The sequence below is a fragment of the Solea solea genome, chromosome 17 (genome assembly GCF_958295425.1).
Source record: "Solea solea chromosome 17, fSolSol10.1, whole genome shotgun sequence".
NCBI classification, from domain to species: Eukaryota; Metazoa; Chordata; class Actinopteri; order Pleuronectiformes; family Soleidae; genus Solea; species Solea solea.
The window spans coordinates 10,467,676-10,488,967 of record NC_081150.1 but is presented as its reverse complement, the minus strand read 5'-3'; the positions used below and the strand labels follow the sequence as shown (position 1 = coordinate 10,488,967).

Here is a 21,292-nt window from a genome sequence, read left to right as displayed (position 1 = left end):
AACCAAACATACACTGTATTTCATATCATGTGTTGTACAAACTTTAATAGTTACAAAAATCAAGGCAATATTTAAAAATGATCTTGCTATTTTTTTTCCATAAATGGGCATAATCAGAGTCTTCTATATATTGAGATCTTAGTTTTCAATTTTCCTCCTAATTTCAGGAATCGTTTAACTATACAATGTCATCTACAGGTATAATTTAAAGAAAGTGCAGTCGTTTTCTTTTTTTGTTGCCAAGAAAGAAACATCTCTATTGAAACCCACATGCCAGCTTAAGTGTGTTCCAGCCTCCGTCCTCACCCTTGAACCAGATGGCTGATCCACAGCTTTCTCCAGAGACGACTGAAAGAGTCATTATGCTTGGACTCCAAAGGCCAATCTGGTTTGATTCATAAACATTCAGCTTGGCTCAAACCTGCAGTGCATGCTGTTGCCATGTTTGACCTCACTAATAAAGCCAAAAAAGCAAAATAATAGCTTGTATTTCATGGGCAGGCTTTGGGTTTGTGAAAGAAAAACCTGATTTTACCCAACAGTTCTTTGCTCACAAATCATATTTGTACAGTTTATGTGTGGCTGACCGTGACATATCACCTCTTTATTATTCTTTTTTTTATTTACAATTTCATCCACGAGTTCAGGAGATGACGTGAACCGCTAAGTGCATGTGGAGACTTCAATGCGTCCTTAGTGACGCATTTTAATTCTGATGTCTTTCAGCTGCCTGCTGGTGAATGAGGCTTGCAGGGTCTTTGACGAGATCTCCAGCCGGTTGGCGATGTCCGCTGCGGCACGGAGCATGTCTTCAAAGGACGAGGACTCTTCTCTGATTCTGCTCCAGAACAACGACAACAACAACAACAACAACAGCCCAGGTCACCAGGTGGAGAGAAGGAAGTGGGAAAGATCGTGTGAAACGAGAGGTGAGGACAATAAAACACATTATAAATGGTGGAATGTTAATGACTGTGGAAGAAAATAAACAAACAAACAGGAAACACAAAGGAAAAGATGCATTTATAAACACATGTAGTGCAATTCAAAATATTATTAAGGTCGATTCATCTCCAGGGCCTCAATCAATGCTCGGAAAATGCTCATAATCACAAATAATTTGAGAGAATTCAGAGAATTATCAAATACTTACAGTACATTTAAGCGACATGAACCTGCAGCTGTTTGGTAAAAAAATTTTGACTGATAAATCAATTTAAACAGTTATTGATTCCTCCGGTGGTCTTCGGGTTGAAGTGCTGAGTATGAACTGCACCGTGTCACACTCACAATGGCCTCCAAAATGTAACAGATTGATTTTTTTCCTTTGAAGTACGGCAATCAATGCACTGACTGATGTTCATCTTCTCTCACTAAATGCCAAATTCATCACGGGTTGGATGACAACACTTTGTTAGGAACGATTTTTTTTTTTTTCCGGTTCACATGCACCTGCCGTGGAGAGCTCACTCTGATTAAGTGACAGATGACAGATGACAAACTGGATGGATGACGAATCCCACTTGTGAAAATAAGTTAAAGAGAGGCAAAGAGAGCAGCTAATCAGGCTTATGTTACCCCTCGACTACCCCTCGTTCATCAAAGGATTGTCGTCTGGCGGTGCCAACATCCCTCACACGACAATCCAGACTCTTTTCATGTGCCGTTCCACGCTGGTCGAATGACCTACCGAGCGCTACCAGAACAGGGGCTTCCCCATCTGTCTTCAAGAAGCTCTTGAAAACCCAGCTCTTCCAAGAGCATCTTCTGTCCTAGCACTGCCCTTACCCCCTCCCCTGCATCTCCTTCTGCATCTGTAATCATGTGACAAGTCTGAACCCAGATTCTGTCTGGACACCAAGAAACAAAAGACGATCACTTTCACCTTCTCTCTTCACAATTTAGCGGTTAACTTCCTAACACATTCGACTCACTTGTGCATCCTAGCGACGTTGTCCAACACGTCACCCTCCAGCTGCTTCTCCAGATCCTCCTCAGCTTTCTCTACCACTTCGTGGCATCTCTTGTGGTCCTCCTGGATGCCGATAACGTTTTCCCTGATCACGTCCTCATACCTCTGGTCCTCGAGCTCTGCCCCGACAAACTGCACCAGGTTCTCTACCACCGCTTCGTTTCCACGCTGGATGGCCTGCAGATAAGCCAGCTCCTCCTTCTGAGCTCTCAGCCTTCGCGCCGAAGCGGCGTCGGTGCTGAAGTGGACCGAGCACCTATCAGGTTGAGCCTCATAGTGCAGCGCAGGTGAGGACAGTGGAAATACTGCCGATGTGTTCCAGTCATAGCTGTTTTTCATCCTCACAGGCTCATCACCAGCTGCCTGCGACGTGTCATTTAGGGCCTTTGTGGAAGAATAAATGTCAAAGCCTGAACCCCAGTCGCCGTCCCCGCTTTGGCAGAACGCCGGGGTTGCCATCGATACCCAGGCCAAGATTAAGGGCATCCAACAACACATGGTAAGCTGGAATGAGAAAAAATATCATCTGTAGTATTTAGTGCAATACTTGAACAACTATTTGACACCTAATACGAAGAAAATACAAACTCTTAACTCTCCTCATACTTTCTTTCCTTTTCATATATCATCTACTGCTTTATCCTCCACATGAGTGGCTGCTGGTGCCAATCCCAGCTGACATATAGGGTGAAAGGCGGGGTCACACCCTGGACAGATCGCCAGTCCATCACAGGGCCAACATAAAGAGATCAACAACCATTCACTCATCTAGAGTGTCTTAATAACCTCTGTATGGTTATGGGCATGTGGGAGGAAACCGGAGAACTCGGAGATCTTGAGGTAACTCACGCACACACACAGAAAGGCCTGGACCAGGATGCGAACCAGCAACCTTCTTGCTATGAGGCAGCAGTGCGAGCCACTGTGAGAGAAAATGCTAATCTTCAGCCAGTTACTCACATATTCTTAGAACCAGACCTGGTCTTCAATATAAACAGCCATTACTTACAATAAGACACAAAAAGATACCAAGGCACCAGGCATCTGGACCAGATACAACATCTCAAGTCTTACTAAACTTTACGTATCAGACCTGGCATGCTGCTCACCAGAATCTGCGATGACGCCTCACTCAGATGTCAGGCATTGTCTCAGTCCTCCTCGGATCTGAGCTCTCTACAAACTTAACTTAATCACTGACTCCGGAGGTTCCATCATGGGTCATCTCACCTGATAATCAAAAGAATCATTTGAAATCCTGAAATTGATTTTTTTTTGGATGGATGGATGTTGAAAATTGACCTTGAAGGAAGCACCACTACATCATAGAAAATACACTGACGTTGGTTTTAAAATATGTATATTAACAAAGTGGGGAGATCATATCACATAAAATGAGACAGATGGTTTTTCGCGGCACAATAAAACCCTGTGCTGTTTAAATGTCATTGCAAGGGGTTTTTAAATTTCACAGTCAACCTCACATGCCTCTAATTATCGCATGAAAATCCTCATGACATCATGTCTAATTTTGCTTTTTATGAGAGGCCTTTCCTGGAGAAATGTGATTTTTTTTCTCTTTGTTCTTCTCATCGGTGCTTTTGGACCGTTTTATAACACTGGTGAAGTAAAAATGTTGTGTGTGAGAATTGTTGATGCTCTGTGGCTGAGCCATGGCTTTGTGAATGCATGACTTGTGTCACGCTCGAGTTGTAAAAGCTGACAAAGCCCCTTGCCGCACGCAGTGCTGGTGTTTTTTTTGTTTTTTTTTTCTAAAAGTCGGGTTTTTCTAACAATCTTTCACCTTGTAAATCCTCACAACAGTAAAAATCTCCAACGACGGGTGGGATTTAATCACAGAGTTTTTGTTTTTCTCTGTATAAGCTGCAGTTGTCGGTGGTTTTCATCGTATGGCAGACTCACATTCTCTCCTCAGCATCTGGAAATATATTTAAAAACCCCGAATCAGGCCTGTCAGCACACGTATGGTTTCCGCTGCAGTCGACTTTTACCGCAGCTTTTGATAATATTTCAACTTCCCATTGCTCTATTGTAAGCTTGCGTTGCACCGTTATCATTCTGAGAAACACACAGAGTGATTACCCCGTCGCTGCTCGTGACTGCAGCTAGAACGGACACCGTGAAATTGTCTATTTATTTTAAGATGAGTTGTGGTGTCGAGGCCCAAACTCATAAAACACCCAACTGTTGGGCTGCTCGCTCTCTGTCGCTCCCTCTGGTTCTGAAAACCTCTGAAGCCTCACATGTGTTACAACAGCTGTAAAAAGAGCAGTAAACACAGACTTAAAGAGCCGACACTCGACAGCTTTGGTCGTTTTCTCTTTAGTTCTATTATTTACTTGTATTTTCCAAAGGAAACAACATTTAGAATAGCTATCCAGTGTAGTGTGATAAAAACGTCATAATTCTTGAATTAATTGTGAAGGTCAGTTGAAAGTCAGCAACCATACACTCCCACCTTACTGAGAGAATGTAAACATCTTATAAAATACATACTTTATTGTGCCTGTTTTGAATTGTCGTTGCTGCCGTAAAAGGATATTCAGTGATGTTAGTTCAGTCTCTGAAAGGCCCGTTAACTCGATGCACACATGCTCCTCTGTGAGTCAAAGATTGGCAGGAGCAGTCGCCTTTGTCTTTTGGAAGAAAAAAAAAACGTCTGCACAGTTTCCACACTGGCGTCTCACGGTTTGGTTGAACCACTATTTGTGTTAGACTCTCCGTGGCCTGTGGCGACCCTCTTTTTGGCTTCATTCTGACATTGTGAAGTGGTTTTCATTTGGCTTAAAATAGCCGAAGATCTGATGCAGGAGGAGGGCAGCCACACGCTTCTTGTTAGTAATGTTGAGTCGTACTGCGTCCTCCCCGTGTAGTTGTTCAGAAAAGTGAATCATGGCATAGTTAATTATTAAGTAGCACGTCTATTTGATACAATTTAAATCATCCTATTTGTCCTAAAATTGTATTTAATCAGTTTCCTCAGAATCACAGTAACTCTGTTGATTGTGAAAACAATCAAGTTTTAAATATGGCTAAAGATGTGAAACAACCATAATTCCTTGAGTTAAAACATATGAGATCAGTTTTCATTTTTAAGTTTAAATTTCGAAGCATCCTTTGATGGTAATGTGGCTACACTCAAAACTTATTGATAATTTTACATAAATCTCATTCTTGAATGTTTTCTTTGTCTGTAAAAAAACATACATATCACATTATGGTTATAAGTCCATGTTTAAACTGTGTAATCCAAATGGATGGTAATGTTACATGAAACTGTATTGTATTATACATCTAAAAATTAGACCTAAATATTTCTAAAAGTAGTTCAGTTGTTATTGAAACCCACACTTGTTTTCAGTTAGAAGAATATAAGACCTGTGTAAGTTGCACATGGGGATAAAAATGCAACTTTTACCTTTTAACTTTTTTGATTCATATCCAACAAGGAACTCATAAATCTTGCAAATAATTCCTGGATTAGTTCATCATTTACTCAAAAACTTAATTTTATAATGCTCAAGGGGACGTCTATCTTTTATTTGTTTAAGTATTTCCAATTAACACAAAGGACTGCTTATGCAGGAAGTTAAACCATTTTTTTGTATTTGAATTATATAGATATTTGGCATTTTGTTTATAAACATTTATTAAAATGCAATTTATTAGCTAATAAAATAGTCCGCTGTCAATAAATTAAATGATTAATTAACAGAGTGACGTTCAGTAGTCTTACTGGTAGTCAGCTGAGAGCACGGCTGCAGCTCGGCCTCGTGGCCTCCACCTGTCAGACTTCAAACAGGTGTATTTCATAACACTCTTAGATGCTTCACTGTCACTATGACAACAAGAGGCTTTAGCAATAAGCCAGTATTACACACATATATACTGTATATATATATATATGTATATAAAATACAGGTGAATGCTTATGAACATCTTGACTAAAGTGTCAAAGAGAATTGGAGAATTTTCACTTAAAACAGCAAAGTAAAACATCCCATCATTAACGTGCAATTCAGATTAGAGATTTCTGTTTTTTACCAGTGAAGAACAAATATATAAAAAAAAAAAATTTACATCTTACAGTAATACTGTGCTATAAGTAAAAGTTGAATAAATCCAGAAACCAAACTTACCTGACTCCAGTGAATTTTCACAGATAAATTCTGCAAGTTTTCACCCTTTAAAGCGACTCAGAAAGGTCCACGACCACTTCTTAAAAGCTCAGGGAACAAATACTTACTCGATTTCCTTCTTCATGTCAAGAGGGAAAAAAATGCAAACCCACACACACACACAGTTAAGTTTTGGCTGGAGAGTGTGTTCGTGCCCCTCTCTGTTGTTGGGAGGGGAGTTTGTAGAAAAGGCTGAAACTGAATGATTTCTTTCTTTGCAGTGGAAAGAGGGGCTGGCAGGGGGGAAGGGGGGGTGTAATCTGCTTCACATCTGTGGGCTCTGGTGGGGGACAAGAGGGAGCATGAGAAGGGGAAATGTCTTTTTATGACCACACTGAGCTCAACACACATTTGATATTTTCTTAAGAAATAGCCGCATTAATGTATGTCCAGTCTTGTATAAAGTACCTAAAAGAGATATTCGAGTAAAAGTACAAGTTTCTTACCAGAAAATTACTTTGGTATAAGTCACTTTTTATAATATTACGCACTTTGCATTACTGCAATTCCACAACGGTTTGTGTTATCGGAAAATAATTGAAATGTTTCTGAAAGCTGAGAGGTTGCAAGTCAAAGCCAAGTGGTTATTACGGTAATTTCACTCGTGCTGTTGCAGGAAGTCGGTGAATCAGCATCTTTGTCACCAGAGAGGAGAGAGTTGGAAAAACGCCTGTGCATAAGTTTCCATGTTTGGGCCTGTTTTTGGACATTTAGAAAATGTCTCAACATGCAAAATCTGGTGTTTATGTGCAACTACAGTGTTTTTTCTTCATTTTAAATTGTTAATTTTAACTATTTTAACATGCAGTAAATTGTAAAATAACTGCCAGAAAAATTGACAAAAGCACTTACTCACAAGTTAAAGGGTTAAGTAAAAGTCAAATGACATTTACTGTACTTAGGATTGAGCCATGGTGTGTGCAGTGTGTGAATGGGTATGAAAGATGTGTGAATGGCAAAACTGTCGTGTAAAGCAGCTCAAGACTAGAAAAGCTCTATATAAATACAGACCATTGCCAACTCTTCTTCTTCTGATTTTATTTGGTAGCAACGATTAACAAAGTTAGTTAGAAAGATAGAGGAAAATGTAGTGGAGTAAAAGTAAAAGTTGATAAAAATACGAATAACAAAGTGAAGTAGAGATACATGAATTTTCTACTTCTTTTGTAAAAAGTATTTGTGTTTACAAAGTATTTGTCACAGCTTCCAAACCAAGGCCTACAGCAGTGAAAGTGAACTGTACACGTCAAGGTCTTTTATTTGTGAATAACTAAGAAAATGAATAACTATGTTTTCCTACAAAAAAGTCAAGTTAAGGCCATTGCGCTTTCTCTTTTTTTTTACATTATCTTTTTAAAAGTTTCTGTTTTGAAACTTTCAGACTTCCCTTGAATTTTTTATCATAGTGATCAGTATGTACGCTTCCAATCCAAACCATTACACCGGGCAGATAATTGTAAGGAATAGCGAAAAAAACAGCGTCATACTTTGAATAAACCATAATGTGGATGGGATGAGGAAATAATGTAACCAAAACCACCACATCTGCAGAACAGATGTGTAGGAGCTGGTGTGTTTCACTGTATATTTTCAGGCCAATAACACACATTTCCAGCAATATTAATGTAAGTACCATGAAGAGAAATGTGTGTTCTGCTTCAAGGTCAGTTTTGGCTGCACTATACGGAAACACATTAAGTAATGTATATTCATTGTAGGATGTTGAATAAAACAGAGATTTGCTACTGCACAGTGCTGAGAACCTGATACTGTTTACACATTACTATCTCTACATTTGTTAAGATTGTTAAAGATATTCATGAGCATCTCTGCAGAGGCGGTACCTCAGCTCTGTTTAGAGGCAGAAAACCTGTAGAGATTTACATTTTATATGTAGAAATTTTGAGTGACTGTAAACTTATTTGAGGAGCATGGATTGTAATGATGGCAAAGTTTGTCTTTGCTCATCTTCACTGGTCATCAATCTGCTCTTTACTTATTGTAAATCAGTAAATCCACAGGTAATCAGTCGTCATGCAAATAAGTAATCTTATCTGAGTGATCTCCCTCATGTTCACAGTTGAACAAATCCCGTGGTTGGCCAATTCTGTTGTTTAGTTTTAGCTCTTTAATTAACTAATTACTTGTGCATTTCTTACACTCAAATAGTCTGACAAAAGAGCTGACAAGACACACGTTGTCCTCTTTACGTTAGACCAGATTGTCTTTGTCAAACATCAAAGTCGTAAACGCCGTCAGCCTGGTTTGGACATGCACGCAGCACGTCCAGGATGCACCGTTTTCCCTGAAAGGACAGGACGGCACCATATGTTTTTTTCCCCCCACTCTGGGTAAACACTGATGGCAAAGTCCTTGACATCTGCAATGAATGTTGCATGACGTGGGCAATGAAATGCATCCGCTTCCATTACAGGGATATGTTTTTGAAATAGCTGTTTGAATTATATTGAAAATTCAGTCATCCATAATAAATGTGTGAAGGGGATGAGTTAGAGGACCAAAAGTAGTAGAAAGGTCTCACACTGGTTTGCTGTTACCAAAATAAATACCACAATAATAGTGTCATTATATATCTGTACATATAAATTAATAAAGCCATAAAAAGAAACCATATCAATATCGATGTTTCGTTAAGTTTTTGTTGATATTGGAGAAATTAACAGTAACTCAATAACACATAAGAAAATAAAACAACCCACATTTTTTAAAGCCTGAATATGTGACCTATAAACACACACCCCCAGGATTGCGTGTCATTCCCACGGCAATTCACCATGTGTCGGATGAGCACTAATGGTTAAAACATTATAAAACTAGGAAAAATCCATTCCACTAATCAAGAGAAAACATAATAAATGAATAACAGAAACCACTGGACCAACGCTGGCATGAATACATATGGGAAGAATTAAAACTACATAGATAAACCGTTAAAGAAGAAGCTCAAATTCAATTGAGAGGGTTGCAATTCCATGTTTGTATCACTGCATGTATTTTTAATCCATGTCAGTTTTTCTTCTTTCACTTCCACTTTTCTCCAGTGCCGTGTTAAAAATCAATGTGCTTAGAATGTGAAGTGAGCGCAAACTATGAATTCACAGCGGCGCGCTGGAGTGTTTACCAAACACACACACTTGTGTGTTTGACTGTGACCGTGAATCTACTGACTGAGAAGCAGTTTCAGCGTTTTCTAATTGACCAGCAACCCGCGCACCCCAGGGCCTGCTATTGACCAAGGCCAAGGACTGTGTGCACTCCGCAGCCTCTTATCCACAGCAGAGAGCAGGCAATGAGTGCCACAGCGGGCTGCCACTGATAAACTCCACTAATCCACTCAGGGACCCAAACACTGTCGAGGCTTTTCTTAGCGCTCAGAATCAGTGCACTCTGCCACTTTTACCCGTGTTCCCCTCTTTTGGAGCTTTTGGAGTTACAAGCAGGCATTTGAGATAAGGGTAACTTTTTATATCTACAACACATCAAATTTTCCCCCACAGCTATTAATAAATCTGTCAGTGGATATGTTGTGGGAAATTGGGGTCCGTTTCCCCGTCGATATTCTCTAACACTGACAAATTCTTTCTTCTTTGTGCGGCGACACATTACGGCGACCTTAAATGACCAGCGGCACTAACAGCTTTGCACTTGAACACACCACACAATGCAGCCTGGCCACAAACATAATTCATAATAATTCATTGCACCGGAGAGCAAAGAGCACTTCACTCAGCAGAAGCTGGATTAAAAAGATCATAAAAAAAGGACTTTAAAGTACTCATAATAGTTTCTAAGAAATGAAACATCTTTTTCCCATTTTCACTCTGATTACATATTCTTTTCCAGTGAATACACACAGCCACCAAAATACAATTTTACTCTGACGTACTAATGTAAATTCAAATTTCCCCCCCGATTTCCTTAAAGTGACTGAACAAACAGACGCTAATGGGAGTGCGACATGTTTTTAAAATGAGAATATTCATGCCTTGATTAGATCTTTATCTGGCTGCACTGTTTTTCCCAATTCAGCTTGTATATGACATGATTATGACACACCATAATAAGCTGTTTTGTGGATCATTGCAAACAAAATCCACTTTAAATTGCCGTGCCGTGTTTCCTCTAAGTTAAACATTATTTCTATGGTACGCTTAAAAACAAACTCAGCGCTGTACACACTATACAAAGACACATATAAACAAGATATAAACCAGAGCTAAATATGCACTAAAGATAAACAGACAAAACACATTATCAGAGGCACAGTTCGTAAATTTAAACATTAACAATAATAAAAAAAAAACCTGAGATATCTTGTTCGACCAGAGCTAAAAGCCAGCGAGGAGAAATAAATCTTCAAACTAATGGATTCTAATGTAACAGTGCTGCAATAAATCTGACCTTCATGAAAGTTATTAAGTGAACTTGTTTTAAAGAGGAGCTGAATGAACAGTGTGATCAGTTCCTATAGGCTGCAAGTTGGTGGTGCAGGTGTATATATACATATACATACATATATATATGTTTATCTCATTAATATGGATTTTTTCAATATACCAGTCACTGAATATTCAATCTGCAACATAACTGGGGTAGAGAAGCAGAGGTGGAAAGTAATGAATTACATGTGTGTGTACTTTTTTTTTTTTAAAAGTTGTAATTTTACTTTTACTCAAGTATGTTTTATTTGGAAGTACTGTACTGTAAAAAAATGTTGGAAAAAATGGAAACTTTGGCAGTAAACGATGAGGATAGGTGATTTAAGGCGAAAGTTAAAGCATGTGTGACCTTTGACCTATTTTGACTGATACATTATGTGCACATATTTTATTATATATAATATATTTTATTGTCAGCACATTCATTTGTAAAGGTTTGCCTTTAATTTAAAACAATTCGTGTAAGATTTGTGTCCCATTTTCCTTTTTGCAATACACAAGAAAGAACCCCAACCTTGTTACAAAAGTAACTAAATAACTTTTATTCTCCATTTTAAGTACATTTTAAACAATTTTTTTACTTTAACTTGAGTACATTTTTAGACGAATACTTTTACTGGTCTAAAAAAAATAGTGTTACTTTTACTTGAGTAAAATATTTCTGGTCTCTTTCCACCTCTGAGTAGATGTCACAAGCTGAATCTCCAAAATGTCAGATTGTGTTGTGAAATGAAAAATGGTCTGAAATTGGGCTACAGCTAATGCACTCACACTGTTATTACTAGACACAGATTACTTTTACCTTTTCAAGAAGTCACAAAGCAGTTCCACCACGAACTCTGCTCCCATCCTACCTCGCAAATGCTCTATTTCGTTTTATAAAAATTGCCCCAAATACACTTAAAGGCATTTAAGTAGAAGGGAAAAAGGCCATGTGTCGCCTACACAGTACAGTGAGAGGTCACAACTTCAACACTGTCATGGGATTTGTTGTGTTTGTTACAACAGATGCCGCCCTGAAAAAAAAAAAAAAAACCAGGCTGCTCATTATATAAGTCAACCAGCGGGAAAAGAAACAGCCTGGTCCCAAATCAGACTGATTTGGGACCAGTGAGAAAACACACATCTGCACATATCAGTGCCAGTCTTCTTTAACATCCCTGTTCCCTTGGCTCACACTTAATCTAATCAAATATCTCCAAATAGATATAAGATAAATGATAAGAAGGCACGGCATAATTGAATCAGCCAAATATAATTAGGCCACTTTGTTTTGTGTGCTTCCTGGAGACCGGGAGGACAGAAGGGATGACTGCATAATGCTTGACGCCGTCCTCTCAAAGCCGTGTCACCATTTGCAGAAAATCTGCGAAACAAAATGACAAATGTATCGTATAGTAGCATATGTGCAGTATATTTAGATTGTGATATATGGAGTTGGGTGAAAAGCATTAAAAAATATCTCTTCTGACTTCCTCAAAAGTGGGTTTCAAATCATGTAAAATTCACAAATAAAAAAAAATGAAGTGAACTTGACATCCAAATTCCAAGGTCTGGAAGATCTCTGCATTTGCTTTAGAGACACTTGTGTGTATCATGAATGATGTTTGCTTGTGAAATCTGGATTTTAAACTTCACATATAGGGATGTTTTTTCATTTTGTTGAAGTGCCATTTCTCCACATCTTCTCATGCTGTGTGTGATTGAGTTTTATTTGAGACCTCTGGCCACTGAGCTGCTCTTTCCCCCAGGGATGTAACGCTGCTACAGCCGTGACTCGGGTGGAGAGGACAGTGTGGTTCCATTTATAATGCTTCTCCTTGGGGGACCACGACTTTTCAAATGCATCTAAGTGCCTGTCCGCACGGAGTGTAGGTGAATACATAGTTGTTGTTTTATTGTAGTGGCATTTCATCCACCATCTCTGTGCTGGCATTCACTGTCCCTGTCTTCGTCGTTGTCATCCTTCTCTTCTGTGTGAAGATTTGCCAACTCCTCTCAACCAAGAAAAGACTTCATTAATATTATTGGAAGGTGTTAATAATGAGTAATATATGTTTAATATGAGGACAATGCACACACACAAGTGCATTTGGAAGCAATATCAAATGTGGAATTGTATTTCAGACACACATGTGTCTACTCACAGTCATAACATTCAAAGGAGCTGAGGCGCTGTTGACCGCTTGCTCACAAATTAGCTGTGGTTCTTTTATGGATTTATGTGTCTTAGGAGAGACGTGTGTTGTGCTGTTCGGCTGCAGGGGAAATAAAAAGTGCTGCGATGAAACCAGCGGGAGCCTTGATACGTTTGCAAAAGAGCAAAAGTAAATGAGCGTCAGGTGTGATTCCCCCCGTTCAATATATTTCACCTTATCAACACGGATTTAGATTCTGTATTTTGTGCCGCGTAAAATATTCATGTACAGCAACGATGTATTTGCAGGTCCAGTTCCTTCTCAAAGATACACTCAGGATTAAAAATACATCACTTTTTTACTTTGAGTTTTGGTTATTTTCTCCAGAATTATATATAGAAGGAGGGGGGGAATGCCATGGGCTCCAGTTAGCTAATATTAATGTTATGTAACATTGTCACCCCTATTAATGCTCAAGGCAAGACATATTAACCCAGGAAAATGACTTACGTTATCACACTGTGCCCACGGGGAGTCACAATATAATGTGGTCCAACACACGACAGCAACGTCAGAAACAAATATACATTACACAGAGAAAAGCCTCTGATTACACAGATGCTCATGTTGCTTCCACCACATGCACCAGAGTGTGTCTAAGCGCTCACTGAAGTAACGGTACATATGTTACACACAGGGCTGAAAACAACACTGGAAAAGGGATTTCTCTGGTGGAATATTTAAACATTAGTTTGTTAAATAATATCCCCAATATTTATGTTTATACCCACTTGTATGAATGGCTTCATTTGTTCATATTGCAGCCATCCAAATCAGTCTCTTGTGTGAAAATGAATTAACTTATTGCTTCTTTTTGTCTTTTCACCCATAAATCAGTCATGTGTGATGTTTTGATTTAACAGTATTACATACAGCGTTAACCTGGTGGCACACACTCATCTACAGCACTAGGTTGTCTGACATGTTATGTAAGAAAATGAAAAACAGGATGCAAAAAAAAACTATTAAGCTGATACTAAAATTCTATAAAATGAAATATTTGTAACAACATTGCTCAGCAATAAGATTACAGGTGATGTGTCAGTGAAACGGGGCCACACAGTTGGTATAGTGGTTAGCACTCTTGCCTTTGCAGCAAGAAGACCCTGGTTTGTGACGCGATCCGTCGGTTGTGCGTGGGATTTCTCCGGGTTCTCCGGTTTCCGTCCAAAAGAATGCGATAATGGCAAATTGGACTCACTCTAAATTGACCATAGGTGTGAGAGTGTGACCCTGTGATGGACTGGCGACCTGTCCAGGGCGTACCCTGCCTTTCGCCCTACTGTATGTAAGCTGCGACCCTCATGTGGCGGATTAAGCAACAGAAGATGAGTGAGTGAGTGAGTGACTGGGTTAAACTTAAACTCCTCTGCATCATTTCCAGTCCTCGGACCAGCCGAGGTTTAGAGCCTGCTTCCTTCGGATGACCTCCTGATGGGGTCATTCATTTTTATGGCGTGATAGTGTCGTAGTAATTGCTTCTGGCTGTTCAGCCTTCTGTCACCTTTGCAGTAAACGGGACAACTCAAAGCAGGATATGAAAGAACTTGTGTCGCTTCACCATATACTATATATGCAGAACAAAAACAAGTAAAACAGTTCCGCCCTGTACACCCTAAACCCTATTTTTGGGTCCTTTTTTTAATCATCTTCTTTTTCCTCTTTCCTCCCGTTTCCTTGTAAATATCCATGAAGTTAAGTATATTGTTATAGAAAACTGATAAGGCGACAGTGTCCTCAATACAGCAAGTAAAGAACCAACCAAGTGTGTTCCACAATGTTAGTCACAGTTGGAGATTGGTTTGCCGAGGTTGTGTGATTTAGTCGGACACATTGATCTTTTTTCTTTCTTTATTTTTACGATTATAATACATTTAATCTTTTCCATGCATGTACCGCATATTAACAGAATTTCAGGAACTAGAGAGTGAGACGTGGGTGTATCTGATTCCATCTAGGAAAAAGTCAACTCCCAGAATTCCTTATGAAGTTACTGAAGAGCAAGCAAATTTCAGGGCTATGGTTTCCCAACCTTTATGGCTTCTGACCTCTTAAACTGAGCGTTGGGTTAGGGTTAAGATATTCTTAGAAGCAGGAAGAGATGGGAAGAATTAGTACTCAACAAAAATACAAATATTAAATACTTTGTTTTTCTTATGACTAAACTGGATCAAATGAGATTAGATTTCCTTTTCTAAAATCTCAACAAGGAGGAGCAGAGTTACCAGGGCCGCTGGAGTGGTTCTCACCTGTATCCACAGTTTATCTGCGTTTCTGTGGAAGGTAATGGAGGGAGGTCAGCAGGAGGAAAGTGGGGATCGAGAAGCCAGCTGTGTCCTCATCTGAGCAGGAACTCTTAATCAATACCAGGCAGCCAAAAAGAGGCATGCAGAGAATTGCACGTGCCAGGGTCACAAATATCAAGCTCGGGGTTTATGTGCCAAATTGAACACTTGGAATCCATGGATGGACAGGGTATTTGGGTGCTGACCTATGTGAATGTGAGGACTAGAAATAATCTATTTTACTTCTCCCCTGTGGCTCAACAAGCTTTGGCTTAAGAGTTTTCAGCGTTATTTTTACCACTTTCTCTGTGAGAACTTGTGAAATTCACAGGTGAAATTTGATTGGAAAGGGCAGGCATAAGGTAAATAATATATTTTTGATGTCAGCTTCCAAATAGGCACACTGCCCTGTTGCCTGTCATTCATATTCAGATCACACCAGCTCCAAATGCACTCTAGATAGCTCCGAGGGACTCGGGGCTGTGCCGCCGACTCTCACAAAGTCTGCCCTTAATAATAGGATGTCCGCAAATTACATAGAAACTCGCTAGGCACTAATGTGGGAGAAGAATATATCCCGGGAAAGGTGCTCTTGAGTCCCTAAATTGAATTTACAACGTTACATTGACTTTGAAAAGGCGGCTGTGCCACATTCAATGCCCAGGAAATAATAGTTTGCACCACACCAAGCAGCCAAAGACTGAGCCAGGGATTAAATGATGGTGCAGGTGTGCCCCCCACACTGGAACACTTAGTGCAGTTCAAACATTTTCTCAGATCAGCTTTATCTAAACAGTTTACACTATTATATTCAGAGGCACGACGGCTCTAAATTTCCCGCTTCATTATTGATGAAAATATGACAAACAGCTGACCTTGCTCAGTGATCACATTAACACATGGACTATTGCCTGTCATCAAAAGCACTGTCTGAAGTGTCACAGAAATGAATTGCATAAAATCAATGTGTGGCTTTCATTGTAAGAGAATGCTTCATCTCTCGAGCTGGAAGGAGTCATTCTCATGACATGAATCAGAATTGATTTTGCTCTGTTGAACTCGCCGAGGCTGTTTTCCTTTGAAAAATACTTAAGCAATTGTTGGAGGCAGCCTTTTATTCTGGTTTAATTGATTGTTTCGTGCTGCTATTTTGTGCATTATTAATAATTTATGAACCTTTTACCCAGTTAGTGTAGCTTTCAAATCAACGATGGAGCTTCTCACATCTAACCCAAACAATATGAGTGTTGTTGATGATTTAAAATATTCAAATAAGCAAATTCTCACAGCTGGGTCTGTTTATAATCAAATTCTCTGACTCTTCTTCAGCTGTTTTTCGTTTTTATTTTATTCAATTGAGTGAAAGAGCACCAGCTCACCATCGCTGAAGTCTGAACCCACCTGTTTCATCCCATGATGCTTTTTTTTTTTGTCGTAGTTACTATCTAGTCACTTAATTGATTAACTTGATTCATTGATGTGCCGTTACTTGAATTTCAGTGTGGCTGTTCTTGGTTGGTTCAAAATTCAAAAGGTGAAGGAGACAAACCAGAGGAAACAGAAGTTAAGACTGAGATTTTATATTGATGACGGTGAACTGCAGACCAACACTGGGTGATCAAGCAATGTAATAATAATAATAATAGATTTTATTTGTATTGCACTTTACATTTGAACAACACATCTCAAAGTGCTACATTATAAAAACAAGATAATAAAAGAAATAAAAGAAATAATTAGCTGTATGCTTTTCTAAAAAGGTAGGTTTTGAGTTCTTTTTTAAAAGCATCCTCCGTCTGTGGAGCTCTGAGGTGGTCAGGAAGGGCATTCCACAGACGGGGAGCGGCAGCTTCGAAAGCTCTGTCCCCCATGGTCTTGAGCCGTGTCCTGGGTGCGAGCAGACGGTGCTGTTGGCCTGACAGGCTTCTGGCTGACGAGTGTGGTGTGAGGAGGTCAGTGAGATAAGTGGGGGCAATGTCATATTTGTGACTTTCTGTTCTGCTGACTACAAACTGTATACACTTTATTCATTTTCATTTTATTTACTACATTGGCACTTGAATGTTTGCACCAAAGCAAAATATCATTTTATCACCATCAGTGTGATTTGATCCATTTTATTTTCAATAAGTCATAACTCAGCATTTCCATATTAATTCAGTTTGGCACCCGATCATATCAGCTTTCGCTAGATCCACAAATAAAGTGCAACTCCTTCTGGTCTTCTCTATACTGCTGCACAGTCTCAAGTGTAGTAAAAAGTTCAAAACAACATCTCAAATATAAGACAACAGTCACACCTGGCCAAAAATATGTGTTCTTAATAATTCATTTATTTTGAAAAAATATCTACAAATGTACAAAGCATTTTTTAATAAATAAATATAGATATGTTGTGGTTGCAGATGAGGAGTTTACATTTAAATGTTGAATATCAAATTAAGTTTCAGGCTACTGCTTTAACGAGCATGTCCACGTTGAGACACAGAGGAGAGGAGCAGCTCTGCATAGCCACCACTTAATACGTAAGTAGGTCTAAAATAATACTATATGACTTAACTTTGACTAATTACACCTCAGGTGAGCTGACCCCCTGTCCGTCCGGTGTCTGTCCTCTTATTAGAGAGTTTTATCTGTTAACGAGCTTTGTAGTAGATGTACCGTAGCACCAACAAGTCACTGCTGCTGCTCTCATATTGTTCCATTTTTGTGAATGACTGTATTGTTGTTGTTTTTTTTATTTATTAATAAGTGTTAAGTCGGGTTTTTATAGGCATTTTGTCTTCAGACAATGCGTGTTCAGTCTCCTGTCTGTAGCAAACATTAGCTAACTAGCTCAAGTCACGTTAAAGCAAGCTAACTGACACACAAGCTAATAATGCATTTAAACTACATGACATATAACGGGTAACTTGTATATGAGCCCAGTGCATTTTATTTGTGCTTACACATGGCCATTGTGACGCAAACACGAAAGAACATCATTTCTTAAATTCACCTGTTGTTTTTACCTCACGTTTTCACAGTTAAGCTCTCACACAACAAGGGGACACAAAACTGCCCCTCTTAACAGAAAGTGCATGAATGCGTTAAAAGGCAGACCGTGACTTAACAGTGAATGTAAATTAATGGTGGTCTAAATAATAATGTATTTATCCTTAAAACTTAAAAGGTTATACTGCATTAAGTTTACCCTCAAATGTATTATTTACATGAAACGTGAAGTTTCTGAGTAACTGAGTTAATTGTGAAAAGCATGTTTGATAAATCAATGCACTGACTGTAATAAAGGAAATTTCCAACTGCTTCCTTCTGATAGAGGATAACACAATCATATGCTTTCACTAGATCCACAAATAAAGTGCAACTCCTTTAGGCCTTCTCTATACTGCTGCACAGTCTCAAGTGTAGTAAAAAGGTCAAAACATCTCAAAACTTAAGACAACAGTCATACCTGGCCAAAAATATGTGTTCTTAATAATTCATTTATTTTGAAAAAATATCTACAAATGTACATGTCATCACAAACAAAATGTCCTGCAAGTCATCTGTGAGTTCTGACCCTGTCTCCAGTACTAGGAGAAGCCGGGTTTGCCCGTGAGGCCTGAAACGTCAATGAGGCAGTGGATGAATGTCACTGTTTCACAGGTACCATTTTTTTTGGATACCACTCGGAAGCATTTCGGTTCAATTTCTTGGAACAGTGCCTGGTGTTGGTGGTAAGAGGGCGAGTATGTGATCTCCCTTTGTCCTCCACCTTTGTAGAGAAAGTGGCCAGTGAGAAGAACATACTTCCTTCTCCATATCTGCAGCAGACCTCCCCAGGATCTATCCACAGCGTGAGTTCACGGGGCAGTCCCAGGTCGCTGTACTGAACTCCACTCTCTCTGCAGGCCTGAAGCAGCACTGGATCCTCTCTGCTGAACCTGTTGATTCGGATGCACCTGTATGCCTGTCCTTTGCTGGGGTTTTCAGGGTACCAGTGTCCTCTGAACTTCTCTTGCAGTGAGACTCCCAGGCTCTCAAGGAATGGCTCAACCATGTATGAATCCAGCTTCCCGATCTTATTCAGAAGCTTCCTCAGGTAAATCAGCACAGCTACAGTTTCCTCTCTCATGCTTCCAAAAGCTTCCATGTTGTTTGAACAGTGTTCTTCTTCAGCGTGTGTTCAAAGACAGAGCAGTAATAAGATGATGGTTATGAGGTGTAGGCTGCAGGTCAGGGTTATTTATACAAGAACCTCAGAGCATTAAAGGATCAAAGTCATTTAATGGATCACAGTCATAAAAGAATGTTCAAAGGTACCAAAGGACATAATGGAATGTTGTTACTTCTGTTGAGCGTGAGAGACATCAAAGGACAGGATGATATTACGGACTAACCCTCTCACTACTAGTTCATTTTTATTTATTTATTTTTTTAAACGTCTACTTTTTGCAACTTTTCTCTCAAAGGAAATACAATTTTTTTAAATAAATAAATAAATATAGATATGTTGTGGTTGCAGATGAGGAGTTTACAGTTAAATGTTAAAAATAATACTATTTAACTTAACTTTTACTAATTACACTTCAGGTGTCTGTCCTCTTAGAGAGTTTTATCTGAAGTCACTGCTCTTGCTCTCATATTGTTCCATTTTTGTGAATGACTGTATTGTTGTCAATTTTTTTATTTATTAATAAGCGTTAAGTCAGGTTTTTATACACATTTTGTCTTCAGTCAATGCGTGTTCAGTCTGCTGTCTGTAGCAAACATTAGCTAACTAGCTCAAGTGACGTTAAAGCAAGCTAACTGATACGCAAGCTAATATTAAAACTACTTTGAGACATATAACAGGTAACTTGTATATGAGCCCAGTGTATTTTATTTGTGCGTGCACATGGCCCCTGTGAAGCAAAAACGAAAGAACGTAATTTCTTAAATTCACCTGCTGTCGTTGCCTCACATTTTCACAGTTTAGCTCTCAAACAAGTGGACACAAACTGAAAGTCCATAAATGCATTAAAAGACAGACAGTGACATACCGTGAATGTTAATGAGTGATGGTCTAAATAATAATGTACTTAAAACTTTAAAGGTTATACTGCATTTAGGTTACCCTTGAATGTATTATTTACATGAAACTCAGTTCATGATTTGAATCATGATATGAAGTTTCTTAGTAACTGAGTTAATTGTGAAAAGCATGTTTGATAAATGAATGCACTGACTATAATAAAGGAATTTTCCAACTGCTCCCTTCTGACAGATGATAACACTAAGTATTTACATGTATTGGCCAAGGGCCCGAGCATAAGGGAATTGGGCTTGTACTTGGAGGGTTTCTGGTTCAACTCCCTATCAGGTCAAGGGCGGGGGTACCCCTGAGCAATCCCCATTGCTCATTGTGTCTTGAACACTCTAAATGTACCCCATCCAGGGGGCGGCCGCATCCAGTGTACTCCCAGTGCTGGTCCCAGGCCCACATAAATGAGAGGTTTGCGTCAGAACAGGCATCTAGTATAAATAATCTCTGCCAAATCAAATATGTGGATCATCCACTGTGGCGACCCCTTGAGAGAGGGAGTAGATGAAAGAAAACAATGCATGAGCTGAAGGAAATAGCTGAAAACCTGATCACCACAATCAGTGAAATTTATTTTTAGGTGAAAACATTTGTCTTGCATATTGTTGATTATTCTGACTTGTGTAATGATTTTCTGTGGCATTTTAAATTTTGATGACATTAGATGATACCATTGCTCATTTAGCAGTTTAGTTTGGCAACATTGGGTAACAAATGGTTATTTAAACCTCCTGACATTTCCTAATTCCTTTTTTTTCTGTTTCTCATTTTTTTGTAGAAGCCTGCACTTTGCTCTGATCATAAAGTCTCCCGAACAGCCCAACATCAATAACAGCAATCAACTGGCACCAGGTAACTGATGTTAATAAACATTATTGAATTTTAAATGTCTGTATGGGGGATTTTTCCAGACCTGCTGTCTTGAGTTATAATGATGCAAGTGCATCACTACTGATCAGTAACTTACACACAATACAACACAATATATTGCTGTAATTCACATACAACAGTAATTGCCAACACATTTCCATGACTTTCCTGGCAACGTTTTTGCCAGATATTCACTGGTATTCTGCAGAAAATGTGATAAAGTGAAATGCATAACACCTTACT

At 39.1% G+C, this 21,292-nt stretch overlaps 2 protein-coding genes and 1 long non-coding RNA gene across 5 annotated transcripts; 1 reads left to right on the top strand and 2 right to left on the bottom strand.

Moving 5' to 3' along the window:
* Nucleotides 1-30: 30 nt before the first annotated feature.
* Nucleotides 31-6,329, bottom strand: si:ch211-142k18.1 (uncharacterized). 3 transcript variants are annotated; one of them, XM_058612652.1, is made up of 4 exons: nt 6,133-6,211; nt 5,730-5,785; nt 1,935-2,476; nt 31-838 (listed from the first exon to the last, which is right to left on the bottom strand). In XM_058612652.1, exons 3-4 carry the CDS (start codon nt 2,468-2,470, stop codon nt 694-696), a joined length of 681 nt encoding a protein of 226 aa, XP_058468635.1. In that variant the 5' UTR covers nt 2,471-2,476; nt 5,730-5,785; nt 6,133-6,211; the 3' UTR covers nt 31-693. The 3 variants fall into 3 exon arrangements, with proteins under 3 accessions (XP_058468635.1, XP_058468634.1, XP_058468633.1); XM_058612651.1 differs by lacking the exons at nt 5,730-5,785; nt 6,133-6,211 and adding an exon at nt 6,240-6,329; XM_058612650.1 differs by lacking the exon at nt 5,730-5,785 and having other exon boundaries at nt 6,133-6,222.
* LOC131443224 (uncharacterized) lies at nt 789-6,232 on the top strand. The gene is made up of 2 exons (XR_009233585.1): nt 789-929; nt 2,320-6,232. It is a non-coding gene; the product is annotated as an uncharacterized LOC131443224 (long non-coding RNA).
* Nucleotides 6,330-18,581: 12,252 nt separating the features above from the next.
* Nucleotides 18,582-19,312, bottom strand: LOC131443257 (protein BTG3-like). The gene has a single exon (XM_058612706.1). The coding sequence runs from the start codon at nt 19,247-19,249 to the stop codon at nt 18,749-18,751; it is 501 nt and encodes a 166-aa protein (XP_058468689.1). The 5' UTR covers nt 19,250-19,312; the 3' UTR covers nt 18,582-18,748.
* Between the last annotated feature and the right edge of the window lie 1,980 nt (nt 19,313-21,292).

Excerpts from the sequence above, each read along its gene's own strand:
- LOC131443257 (XM_058612706.1), bottom strand. The coding sequence starts at position 19,249 with ATGGAAGCTTTTGGAAGCATGAGAGAGGAAACTGTAGCTGTGCTGATT.
- si:ch211-142k18.1 (XM_058612651.1), bottom strand. The coding sequence starts at position 2,470 with ATGTGTTGTTGGATGCCCTTAATCTTGGCCTGGGTATCGATGGCAACC. Across the intron at positions 839-1,934 it reads AACGTCGCTAGGATGCACAA|AATCAGAGAAGAGTCCTCGT; the intron begins GTGAGTCGAATG and ends GTTCTGGAGCAG.